The 13,015-nt window shown below is 42.7% G+C and overlaps 1 protein-coding gene and 1 long non-coding RNA gene across 3 annotated transcripts in view; one reads left to right on the top strand and one right to left on the bottom strand.

Annotated features, from left to right (window-relative positions):
- The window catches only part of LOC310690215, a 425,716-nt gene extending 419,568 nt beyond the window's left edge, over positions 1-6,148 (bottom strand). The window contains exon 1 of the long non-coding RNA XR_014517988.1: positions 5,899-6,148. This is a non-coding gene — a long non-coding RNA (uncharacterized lncRNA). The remainder of the gene's footprint in view (positions 1-5,898) is intronic.
- Positions 1-13,015, top strand: part of ADCY1 (adenylate cyclase 1) — a 192,279-nt gene that overhangs the window by 162,670 nt on the left and 16,594 nt on the right. For both annotated transcript variants that reach the window (XM_083468810.1, XM_083468811.1), the window contains exons 6-8: positions 51-209; positions 1,101-1,242; positions 9,853-10,008. In XM_083468810.1, the coding sequence (XP_083324936.1) occupies positions 51-209; positions 1,101-1,242; positions 9,853-10,008 (457 nt within the window). The remainder of the gene's footprint in view (positions 1-50; positions 210-1,100; positions 1,243-9,852; positions 10,009-13,015) is intronic.

Genomic DNA, 13,015 nt, shown 5'->3' with positions numbered 1-13,015 from the left:
TGATAACAAATGTTCTCTAATGTACTGCATTCTGATTCTGTGTTTTCTAGATCAGTAGCTGAAGCCACTGAAGTAGATCTCAACATGAGGGTCGGCCTGCACACAGGAAGGGTGCTTTGTGGTGTCCTGGGCCTTCGCAAATGGCAGTATGATGTTTGGTCAAATGATGTGACTCTGGCTAATGTAATGGAGGCTGGAGGCTTGCCTGGGTAAGTCTCAGCCTGAAGTTCTGCCACCCACCCAGTGGTGTCGTGTGGGGAGGGCCAGAGGGGCGGGTACCCTGGGAGGGTGCTTTTTTTGGTGGGTGAATTTTGCTCCTCAATGCCCTGCCAGCCCTGCTCCACTGTGCCCCTGCTCCCCATGGCCCTTGGTGGGCACAACAAACATGTTCCCAAGGAGCGCACTCATGCTGCCCTGCCAGCCCCACACTGTTTTGTGATGCTGCAGGGCTGCGTGAAGAGAACCAGAATGGTGCATGCCCCCTGCATCCTCTTCGCGCAGCCTTGCAGCCTTGCAAAACAGTGTGGAGTTGGCAGGGCAGTGTGGGTGTGCCCTTTGGGCAGGTGTGCAGCGCAGCTCTGCTGGGTGGCAGGGAGTCACTCCAGCAGCACCAGTGGTATGCACCCCAGGCACCAGTGACACTTGCTACGTCTTTGCTGAAGGGTATTCAGGGCCCCAGTGAAGGGTGGTGAATTCTTGCAGGAAAAGCCTGTGGCATCTGCAAATGTCAGAGGGGTGGCCCCACTGTCAGCACCATGTCAAGACTCCATGCCTCTCAGTGTGTTAATATGCCACCAACTCTGTTGAAAGGGCCTCCGTTGCAAACATTTATCAGTTTGGTGCTAGGACCAAACTGGATGAGACAATCTTTTTGGGAAAATCCAAGATTTCCCTACCCAAACCAGTTGAGGATTTGGATTGGAGTTTAGCAAACACCCTTCTTCACGCTCAGTGTGTGTGTGTGTGTGTGTGTGTGTGTATACACATAGGCTAGAAAAAAATTGTGACCTAGCAGAAGCTTTTACGTACCGCAGAGTAAGTAAGCCTATGATGTTTCAAGGCACTGTCTTTTTTCTTGCCTACTCCCACCTAATCTCTAGGAAAGTGCATATTACAAAGACCACCTTAGAGTGCCTGAATGGGGACTACGAGGTAGAACCAGGCTATGGCCATGAAAGGAACAGTTTTTTGAAGAAGCATAATATTGAGACCTTTTTCATTGTGCCATCTCACCGGAGGAAGGTATGTCTTTCATTCTGGCTGCTAACTGCATAGGCTTTGTGGTCTGATTCTTCTATGGTGTTGTGACATCATAAACGATTCATGTGAATTTTCATCCATGAGCTGAACATCTATTTGAATTGAACAGGAAACGCTGAGCTAAAACACTCCATGTCAGTTAGATGGTCAATCTCTTTCACTGTGAACACTGTGGACACTTAGAGAACTGAAACATTTGAACAAAAAAGTATTCAGTCTAAAATAAAACTGCATGGAATTTGTGTGATTATTGAGTGAGTGGGAGTATATATTGTATTTTATTTGTTTGATTTCTTTGTGAACCATTTTGTGATCTTTTCTGATGAAAAGCAGTATATAAATACTTGAAATAAATAAAAAATAAGCATGATGCCAGTGAGTAACATTCATCCATCATTTTCCTATTTTTATTAGATTAGTATTTTACAGAACACTTTACCTGAAAGTTCTCTTGTGCAAACCACACTGAAATCATTCATTGTGCCCTTAAATGTTGACTTCATATCTTTAAAAACTGAGAGAAGTGAAATTATAGGGAACCAGGCAGCGGGCCTTCCCATCAGATGTCAAGGAGATAAATAAATATACAACTTTTAGAAGACATATGAAGGCAGCCCTGTATAGGGAAATTTTTAATGTTTGATGTTTTACTGTGTTCTTATATCTGTTGGAAGCCACCAAGAGTGGCTGAGGCAAGCCAATCAGATGTGTGGGTTACAAATAATAAAACTATTATAATTATCATTATAATTATCATTGTTTTTACATTTCAGCATGTGAGCATGGGGTCTTTTCAAGTCTTTCTGATATTTGTAAGGATGGAGAACATAAAACATCACATTTAAAATGATGTTTCATCTGCAGCAATTGTGTACAATGGGCTTACTTAAAAGTAAGGAACTGGGCGGACTAGCTGTTTGTATTGCAAGGTTTGGGCATAAATATTTGTGTTTGGACAACTGACCTTTGGGGTGATGAGTGTTCTGATAGCTGGACCTGTGGGGAGCTTCCTTTTATGCTTCTGTAAGCAATGCCTGCCTTGGATGTTTCAGCTGGATGTTTCTCTGTTCAACAGTGCTTTACAATGCTGTTTTTCATATCTTTAGCTATCTAATGGTTTCGAAAACTTTTAGAGGTGTGTGTAAATTCTCCTTTGATGATGAGAAAAGATGGGGGTAAACACAGATGTGTAGAAACAGGGCTGTAGCTACGGGGGGGGGGGGAGCTAGCTAGGTTTTTTGGCCTGGGTAAAGCCTACAGAAGGCAGCACTGAGGCTCCCAGCCTGTGTGCAAATGCGCAGTTGTGTGTGGGGGGGTACCAAATTGTGTCTTTGACCCAGGTGAAATAAAGCCCAGTTTCGCCCCTGGTAGAAATGCGCCTAGCCCCCCAAAGGCAGTCAGGTATGTGCTATGTGAGCCTCTCTGTTATCTGGCTGCTAAGCTACGCCTTTTCATAGGAAACTACTGTGTGGGAGGGGGAACACAAAGCTCCCCTGTGGTTGAGGACAAAGCTACCTTAATTTGAGGAATGTGTGTTCTCAAACGCAAATGCCACCCCTGTATTAGCATTCCAAGGGAGTTGCAGGTTAGGAAACCTGGGTTAAGCATCACATTCAATCAAATAGTCCAGGCCCTCCCAGCACTAGCACAACTTGCTAATATACCTTAAGATGATGTCCTGGCTGCCTTACAAAGGGCATTTCTCCCCCAAACCATCTGAGACAGCACAATGTAATTCTTTCTGCAAACATAACAAGGGCCCAAGAGAGCCTTTCAGTGTTGCTGAGCTTAGATGCTTGGTGCAGCACTGCAGTTTTTCAAACTGAGAGGATGCTGGGTGATTGTTCTGTGGCCTGTATGATGAGGCCCTGTAGAACAGCCTATTTGCAAAGACAGCTCACATTCAAATATGAATTAGAGGAAGTTCTGGCTGCTGAAGCAGCAGCAGAAATTGCCCCCAAAATGCATTTGATATATTTGATTCCCCTGCTGTAAACATGTACTTTCTTTCTGAACCAAGGCTTCTTATTGTGGTTAGGGATGTCAGAAAATTCTGAAGAAAATGGAAACAGGAAATTGACCATGGAACAGAAATAAATCTAGTAATTCCCTCATCTTATTTGCATAATTTCCTTTGCATCAAAATGAATGGGATAGAATAACACAATGGCAATGTAACTTATCCAACGTACGTAAAGAATTATGTAAGTTACATTATTTTTCCACAGCAAAGAGTGTGTCAAATAATATAGCTTTGGGTGATATATGAACTTTGGTAGAATAAAACAGTGCTACATGTGTCAAATATAGAGCAGAATGAAAAATGATGTCTTCTTGTATCCCTAATGGCGGTACTGATAACTATACTAACTTCCTTGTCTTCTCAGTACTAGAGCTTCATTGAGAAGTGCATCTCTTGAGAAAGATCGGAGTTGTACTTCTGAAATTCCAGCTCTTTTTGGCAAGCACATTTGCAATTTCAGATACTATATGGCTGACTGTAAGCTTTATTTATCGGGATGTACAATTCTATGTACAATTCTAATATTGGCTATTTGAGGTTTTACATTGCATAATAACAATAACAATAATAACAACAACAACAATACTAATAACAACTTGTAATGCCAATAAAGGTATTTGTATTGTATAGTATTGTAATAATATTATTTATACCCCACCTATCTGGCTGGGTTTATGTATAAGCTGCCGTAGGGCAGACAACACAGTTTTTGTAGGTTTCAGTGGAGATAGACAGAGGCCTTGTTTTAATTTTGACATGTATTTTTATGTAGAATGCCTATGTTATTCGCATTTGATACTATCTTATATCAAGGCCTGTAAATAGTTGCTCTCCTGATTAATTACAGCAAGTAGGAATTACCTTCAAGTGGTCTGACAGAGGAGTTTTTCAAAAATTGCTTCCAGTTTTCTTTTAGGCTACATATGACTAGCTGACACAGATTTGCCTAAGCCAGTGGTGGCCAAACTTGGCGCTCCAGATGTTTTGGGACTACAGTTTCCACCATTCCTGACCACTGGTTCTGTTAGCTAGGGATGATGGGACTTGTAGTCTCAAAACATCTGGAGGGCTGGGTTTGGCCACTACTGGCCTAAGCAGATGGGCCAGTACAAAGCTGTGTTCGGGCTAATAATTCTTGTGGAATTATATGCTTGTTATTGTTGGGGTCTCAGAGGCAAATGACAAAAGCAGAAGAGGTGATGAAAATGATGTATAGATAGTATATTACACCTGTTAAGTTAGCAAAAATGTATAAAGTCAGTAATAAATGTTGGAAATGTAAAGAAAAAGAGGGAACATTTTATCACATGTGGTGGGAATGTAAAAAGGTGAAATGCTTCTGGGACATGATATATAATGAGTTGAAAAAAATGTTGAAATATACATTTATAAAGAAACCAGAAGCATTTCTATTGGGCATTGTGGGGAGTGATATAAATAGAAAGGAATGTAAGCTCTTCTTATATGCAATAACAGCAGCAAGGATATTATTGGCCCAAAAATGGAAGCAAGAAGAGTTAGCGTTGATTGAAGAATGGAGGATGAAGTTAATGGACTATGCAGAATTAGATAAACTAACAGGAAGGATTCGAAACCGGCGAGACCAGAAATTCACAGAAGACTGGAGTAAATTTACGGATTATTTGAAAAGTAATTGTGAAGAACAGATGACGTTTGTAGGGTTGCAAGAAGTTTTGTGAGGAGTATTATTAGAAGTATTGTAAAAAATGGATAAAGGGGAGGATGATTTGTTAAGAGATGTAAAGGCAATATAAAGTTAAGAAATGCATAAGAAGTGGTTAAAATGGTGGATCATCAGAGGTGCTGATGGAAGTCCAAAAAGATTGTATAAGTGATAGGTTTTGTGGTACATTTTATAATTTATATGTTAAAATTAATTTAAAAAATTATTAAAGACAGAAGCATTAGAGACTTGAAGAATAAGGGAGCCACAAGAAACCCATGGAAAGAAGGAAGACAAAGAGACTGAATGGTGTTGGGACTGAAGGAAATAGCTTAGGATGGACCATGAGAAGACATCACCAAGCCCCATGTTTGTTACTTGTGTACGGGTCAAAGAGCTGATGTGCTTCTTCCTATTTCTGAGGAATGCACACCCCACCCAAAGAGGAGCTGCTGCTATCATCTATCATCACTGCATAAAAGCAAAGAGCAGCCTCTCCATTATTGTGTCAGCAACTGATTTATTGAAGCGACAGATGTTCCTTTGCAGCTTGGCTAACAGCATTAGATCTCTGGGATGCATCAATGGAGTATCTGGGAAGCTGGCAAGGCAGGATGCTGCCTGAATTCTACTGGTCTGTTGCTTTTCCACTGAGCCTTAGATCAGTCATTGTGTCACTTAGCAGTGCATTCTGGTGCACCAAGACTTTTCATAGTTATTTTTCACTTGCGGACTGATTTCCAAACTTCCTTAGTTTTTCTGTGTAATCTGTTTTAATGGGCAACAATTTTTTACTTTTTGAATGTTGTCTAGATTTCTACAACTGATTTAGGGTATTTTTGTGCTGCTGAATCAGGAAATGGCATCCGTTTCTCTCCATCAGGTCAGGTTTACTGTAAACTGAATGGTGGGCATTGATAAAGGTAAGTACACGTAAATTGCATGTTGCTTCACCATTTTTCAAACTTCAGGGCTTGAACTTCCGTTTCTTGGAACTCCTGGAATGCTCAGCGGCAGGGAGATCTCTCTTCAGAGTCCAACAGTAGTCAGCCATCATGACTGCGTCCCAGCGACCCTGATACCTGGTCTCCATCTCTTTCATGTCCTGATGGAATCTCTCCCCCTGCTCGTCACTCATTGAACCCAGGTTCTCAGGAAACTGATCTATATGTGAAAATAGGTAGTGCATCTTCACGCTCATGTTGCAGTCCAGGTTTCTGAAAGCAGTCAGCATGTTGTTGACAAGTTCTGCATAGTTTCTGGCCTTATTGTTGCCAAGCAAGTTCTTCACTACCAGAACAAATGCCTTCCACACTTCCAGTTCCACTTCGTTCATTGAGTTTCCGAACTCTGGATCTCTGATGAGCTGACGGATCTGAGGACCGTCAAAGATGCCAGCTTTCAACTTCTCCATGGTCATTCCTGGAAAAGCCTGGCACAAGTAAGTGAAGCAGTCACCATCCTTGTCCAGAGCCTTGGTGAACTGCTTGATTAAGCCGAGCTTGATGTGCAGCAGTGGGAAGACTATTCTGTCTCTGTCCACCAGAGGGTCGTTGATGACGTTCCTTTTTTTGCAAGGCACCAATTCCTCCCGCACAGGCCAGTCCTTCTTCGTGTAATGCTGAGCACGGTTCCTACTATCCCACATGCACAGAAAACATGTGGGTGAAGCCAGACTGTTGCCCCAACAAAAAGTTCACCATCTTCAGGTCAACACAAATAAACCACTTATGCTGATCATAACCAATTTTCTCCAGCACATACTTCACCGCTTCATAATAAAAAAAATTCCTTCCAGTAGCACCTTAAAGACCAATATCTGAAGAAGTGTGCATGCACACAAAAGCTCATACCAAGAACTAACTTAGTTGGTCTTTAAGGTGCTACTGGAAGGAATTTTTTTTATTTTGACTATGGCAGACCAACACGGCTACCTATCTACTACTTCACCGCTTCATAGTTCTCCTTCAGTGTACTCGAGTGAGCCAGGGGTATAGAGGCAAACTGGTTGCCGTTGTGTAGCAGAACACATTTCAGTGATCGCTTGCTGCTGTCAATGAACAGTCTCCAATCTTTGGGTTCGTACTGTGGCACTCCAAGCTTGAGCAGAAGCTGTGCAATATCTGCACAGTACACGAAGTCCTTCTCTTCTGAGAAAAAAACGGAGGTGCTCTTGATGCCTGTTGCGGAAGAAGCTGATGCGAGCACTGTCAGAGAGGAGGTTTTTTCCTTCACTCTGGATGCCAACAGTTCGGCAGAGTCCTTTGACAAGCTGAGGTCGCGAACTAGATCATTCAACTCCTTTTGGGAAAATGGATGTGGAGCATCATCTTCAAGAACCACTTCTTCTTCTTCATGTCCTTCAACACTGGAGGCATCTTTGTCACTAATGTCAGGAAGTTCTCCGAAGATAGGCACTGGAATTTCATCACAATGAGCTACAGGACGACGTGCTGATTGAAGATCAGGATTAACTTAGTTTTGATTCCCCAACTTTATGCTTTGCTGCACCAATTTATGGAAGATTTCAAGGTTTTATGACTTCAAACTGACCCCTTTTCAACATAATCACCCAGAACTATCGGACCTGAATACTTCTTGTCATTAAAATAATCATTTCCAATCAAAACAATTATCCGACATGGCATTTTACCCTCACCAACTTCTTCTAAAATGCTCCACGCAAGCATACATGTGAACAAAAACATAAAAAGACATGTGCCATAGCTCAAAAACTTGACCTGATTGAGCAAAACCAATGTGATTTTTGGATTCAGTGCATCAGATTCGTCCTAAATCAACTGAAAAAATGCAGACAACAAATTTGTTGTTGACCAGTGTATTCTTCTACCTCATCATATCACGAGAAGTAGGAGACTGAACTGTTTTTCCTTTATATTGAGCAAGACACAGCAGCCATGGTCTGAACATTCACATTTCTTGCTGATTTAATAGAGCATTATTTTCCCATGAGCCTCTAAATGTTGAAATGTGGCCAAATCACTGTATTCTCAGTGCATTGTTCTTTTTGATATTAACATGAACTGGCTTCAGCAAGACAGCAAGAATGAAACTCAGCGTTAGCAGCAACAGATGGCTGGGGATGTGTTCCATTTCCAAGCCCTGCAATTGCTTTAAAGGAGGATTATATGTAACACCCCATTTTCTTCTAATCTGCTTTGACAACAAGCTCCTTCATCAAGGCAGGCTCATTAAATTTAGAGTGGGCACAATAATGTATAAAAGCTTCTTCATGTACCATTTACACTTTTAAATGAGGACAGATTCTAAAATATTCACCACTTTTAAATATTTTATTTGAGGCCTGTTGGTGCTGAACCTGATGCTGAACTTTGACAATGATGGCAGAGGCCGATGGGAACTGAACTCCCAAACATCTACAGGACCTCAGGCTGGGAGAGGCTGGTTTTGGACCCCTCTCACTTTAATGGAGTTATTTCTTTGCACAGGATCCTGTCTATGGAGAGGGGTTATAAGTTGGTGGGAGATCCCATTTATCTGGCCATATATATGACACCTTTCTGTGATAAAACCAAGCTCAAGGCAGCTTCTAGTAACAAATTTAACCACATCAAAATTAACTCAAAATTTAAACTATAAAACAATTGTAGAAGTTCCCCATAAAACTCCGCAATCACAACTGTATACACAGCAGCAGGCTAATATATGCAGCGTTTTTGTATGGACAAAGACTTTACATGATTTGTGTGAAGCTACAAACCAAGGCATTCCCAGTTAGAGGGTGATGGGGAACAGGACTGGGCAAGATCTCAGCTTGAGTCCAACGATTCTTCAACATCAACTTTGTTGGACTGGTCATGTTGTGCAGATGCCTGATCATCATCTTCCAAAGCAACTACTCCATTCCGAACTTAAAAATGGAAAGCGTAATGCTGGTGGTCAACAAAAGAGGTTTAAAGACAATGTAGTATAAACACTGACAACTGGGAAACACTGGCCTGCGAGTGCTCCAGTTGGAGAGCAGCCTTTACCAAAGGTGTCTTGGGCTCTGAAGACACTCAAACTCAGGACACAAGGGAGAAATGTGCTAAGAGGAAGGCACGCTTGGCAAATCCACACCGTGATCAACTCCCGCCCAGAAACCAATGTCCCCACTGTGGAAGAACTGCCTCCACAGTTACTTCCAGAATTGGCCTCCACAGTTACTTACGTACTCATGGTTAAAACCGTGTTTATGGAAGACAATCTTACTCGGCTACGAGGGATTGCCAACGAAGAAGAAGATGATTTAGTCAGCTTTGTATTGGCAACTGTTCCGGCAGTGAAATTTCAGCAGCTGGGTCAACACAAGGCATTTTGCCACCAATGAGAGGCACCGGGTGTGCATCAGGTTCTGTCTTGGCAGGGCTTTTGGTGTAGCCCCCTTTGTGATCCTGGAGCAAGGTTGCCCCACTCGCCTGTCACATTTGGCCCATGAGAGGTGGGGCAGATATGGCTTTGGCCCAAGGGGGGGAGGTTCACCACCCTGGCATATGGCAGGCCTGCAGCATAGCCCAGTGTTATTATCTGTCTCTTGGCATGTTGGGATTTTTAGGGAAATACAGTTGGAAATGCAGTTGAAGTTGATTGTCAAAGAAGTGGGGGGATTTATTGCTTTTCCATTTATTGGGGGCATAGGGGGGGCTCCTGTTGATGGGCATTTTGTATTTTTATGTGGTGAACTTACCTGTGATCTTTTATGGTTTTATTTTGCTCTTTTATGAAAACCCAAGGTATGTGTCACAAATATTTGTTTTGTGTTCATTAAACCTATCCAACTTTTATTCTGATTGTAATGCATTAACTACAGCTGCTTATATATTTAATTATTCTAAGGTATATATTTATATTATTATCCTTACAGATATTTCCTGGTCTCATTCTCTCTGACATAAAGCCTGCCAAAAGAATGAAGTTCAAGACTGTATGTTATCTGCTGGTTCAGCTTATGCATTGTCGTAAAATGTTCAAAGCGGAGATCCCTTTCTCCAATGTGATGACTTGTGAAGACGACGACAAGGTAGCGTATGGCAAACCAAGGTCATTTGTCAAAATGTGTGGCATCTGCCCTCACCTCCCATTTCACTGGGGCCTTTTTTAAAAAAAAGGTACTCCTGCCAGGGCCGTCTTTAGCATATGCGGCGCCGTGGTGCAAAGATCTGCCCCCGGCGCCCCCCAAAGTTGTTGAGCTTTTTTTAGGGAGTCTCATGCTGCTAAACACATACCACCGATCACGCCAGGGAAAGCAGCACGCAGATTGCACACTTTTGCCCCTTCCCAAAGAGAAATCAGAAGTGTGCCATCCTCAGTGGCGTACCAAGGTCAGGTGGTGCCATTTAGGTGATTGATTACAGTATTTGTATACTGTATTACCAAAAGATCATAGTATACAATTCCATGATCAGCACAGATGTCTTTTGGAGATATTTAAAGGACTGTAGGACTATCTATACCCAGAAGTAAAAACTGCTAGAGTACTGGTCTGCACCTAGTGACTCATTTCCAAATTATTAATTTTGGAGGGTCACTTTCTCATAACAATAAACCTCCACCCACCCAGCAAAAGAAACACGGTTCTTTTCAGATGTTGGTAACTTACACTGCTTTAGTGAACAAGATGAAACCCTGCTGAGCACAACAGGACAACTCCCATGGTGCTCAGCCTCCCATATCTACTTTCTGAAAATGGCCCTGGAGGTAGGAGCAGAGCAGAGTGAACCCCCACCTCCCTAAGATGCTCCAAAAGGATACCGTGGTACTGAAAACTGCCAGTCAATGAAGGGGAACAAGCAGGGTCACATTCCACCTATCTTTCTCCCAACAACTGTCATCAACCATGGCTACTAAGGCAGGTTCAGTGGCATGGCCAGCCCTGAAGCCAGACCAGAACGTATCCAAGTTTCCTCCAAGCAAGCCTGGACCTGGACTGTTGCCACTCTTTCTAGTGCTTTGCCCCCAAAGGGGCCATAGCCAGTGTAATAGTTTTTAAACTACTGAGCCCAGGGAGATCTTCTTAAGGCAGGAACCACCCCCACCCCCCCACCCACCCCCCACCCCCGCATCCAGAGCTACAGTACCTCTCAGATAAAAAGAAACCTGTGAAATTCAGAGCTACCTAAAATCCTGTCTTGTGGGCAGATGCAAGAGTGCTGTTTATCATTGTGCTGATAGTTATTATTTTTCAAATGGAGCTACTGCACCCCACCCTGGGGTCCCTTGTGAAGAAGGGGGGGGGCTGAAAATATTTCAAGCAAATAGCTAAATAAGGAAAGCCCTGTTAAGTTTTACAGCCTAAAACAATACAAAAGATTACAACTATTTTTCTTACAATCTGCTTCTGAAGTCAGAGTGGTGAGTTGCTTTGATGGGTTCTGTTGAAAAGGGGCTTTGATTGTACTCCTTTTGCCGCCTGCTAAAAACATTTTTGTTTATGCATTTGAGAATGCTGATGTGTTCTTACTTTATTGCTGCTTCCAATTCTTTGGATGTTTTAATTGTTTTCACTAATAATTTCGTTGTATTATTCTTTCTGTAAACTGCCTTGGGGGGGGCAGGGCAGTTACAATCACTTGGTATAGAAATTTCATGAAATAAGTAAAAATAAATAATATGTTTAAAAACAAACAAACTCAGAGATAGCCACATTCCATTTGCAACAGAAAGCCAACCAGCTGACCTGCAAGATGTGATTTCTCTACAAGCCTCACAGTTCTTACACAGTTTGGAAAAGCTCTATTGAAATCAGTGGCGCTCCACTCCAGAATTGTACACCTACTTCTCTAGGAGTAAGCTCCATTGCACTCAGCAGTGCTTACTTCTAAGTAGGCTTAAACTGTTATGCTGCAATCCTCTGCTGCAGCCTAACAGTGCTATCCTTAGCACTCCTGTCCAGAAATATGCACATTTACCTGGGAGTAAGCTCCAACTGAGACTGCTAAGGGTTAGCTCCCCACCCTCCTGCCTTTTTGTCAAATAGAACAGCTCAGCCCTATCTAGGCTTGTTACTCATAAGTAAGTCCTACAGTGGGCCTTACTTTCTAGGACTTTGGTTGCTCTTCAATGATTATCAGAAAACTGCAGGTGCTTCCTATAATTTTTGCATCCTCTCCTACATTGTTCCTTATTTATTTTTATTTTATTTTAATGAAGGCATCTACCCACTCCACTCAATACCCTGGCAGTAAATCTTCCCGAGTCTCGGCACCCCTTCTGTTGCCTCACAAACAGGATGCCAATGAAACTTACACTAGAGTGCAAACAGAAGCCTCACTCCCCCCCCCCCCCATTTTCACCCACTTCTTAAAAGTAAAGGAAAAGAGAAGTGGGGAGAGAGGGAGAGACAGAGAAAGAAAGAAAATGCCGTACGGAGTTGAATAGGATCCAAACTGCAGCAGTCTGATTGGTCCCAGAACAATAGGATCCAAAATGCAGCAGTCTGATTGGTCCTAGAATAATGCAGCAATATGATTGGTCTGCAGGAGCCACCCTGGAGAAGAGGAGGCTAAGGGGTGATATGATAGCCATGTTCAAATATATAAAAGGATGTCACATAGAGGAGGGAGAAAGGTTGTTTTCTGCTGCTCCAGAGAAGCGGACACGGAGCAATGGATCCAAACTACAAGAAAGAAGATTCCACCTAAACATTAGGAAGAGCTTCCTGACAGTAAGAGCTGTTTGACAGTGGAATTTGCTGCCAAGGAGTGTGGTGGAGTCTCCTGCTTTGGAGGTCTTTAAGCAGAGGCTTGACAACCATATGTCAGGAGTGCTCTGATAGTGTTTCCTGCTTGGCAGGGGGTTGGACTCGATGGCCCTTGTGGTCTCTTCCAACTCTATGATTCTATGAACACACCAAGGCAACTCGACGGAGCTCAGGACTTCCAGGTATACCAGTTGCCCCACCCCCACATAGAGAAAAATTATGTAGAGGTACAGATAGAGGGGCCCCCATGCCGCATGGAGCTTGGCACGGGTTCAACTCTATCCATAATCTCGGCAAGAACATTAAGGAAACTGTTTCCTAGTGGGGG

Source organism: Podarcis liolepis (assembly GCF_965112155.1).
Source record: "Podarcis liolepis genome assembly, chromosome: 12".
NCBI classification, from domain to species: Eukaryota; Metazoa; Chordata; class Lepidosauria; order Squamata; family Lacertidae; genus Podarcis; species Podarcis liolepis.
The sequence above is the reverse complement of the archived record's forward strand: the minus strand, read 5'-3'. Positions and strand labels throughout refer to the sequence as shown.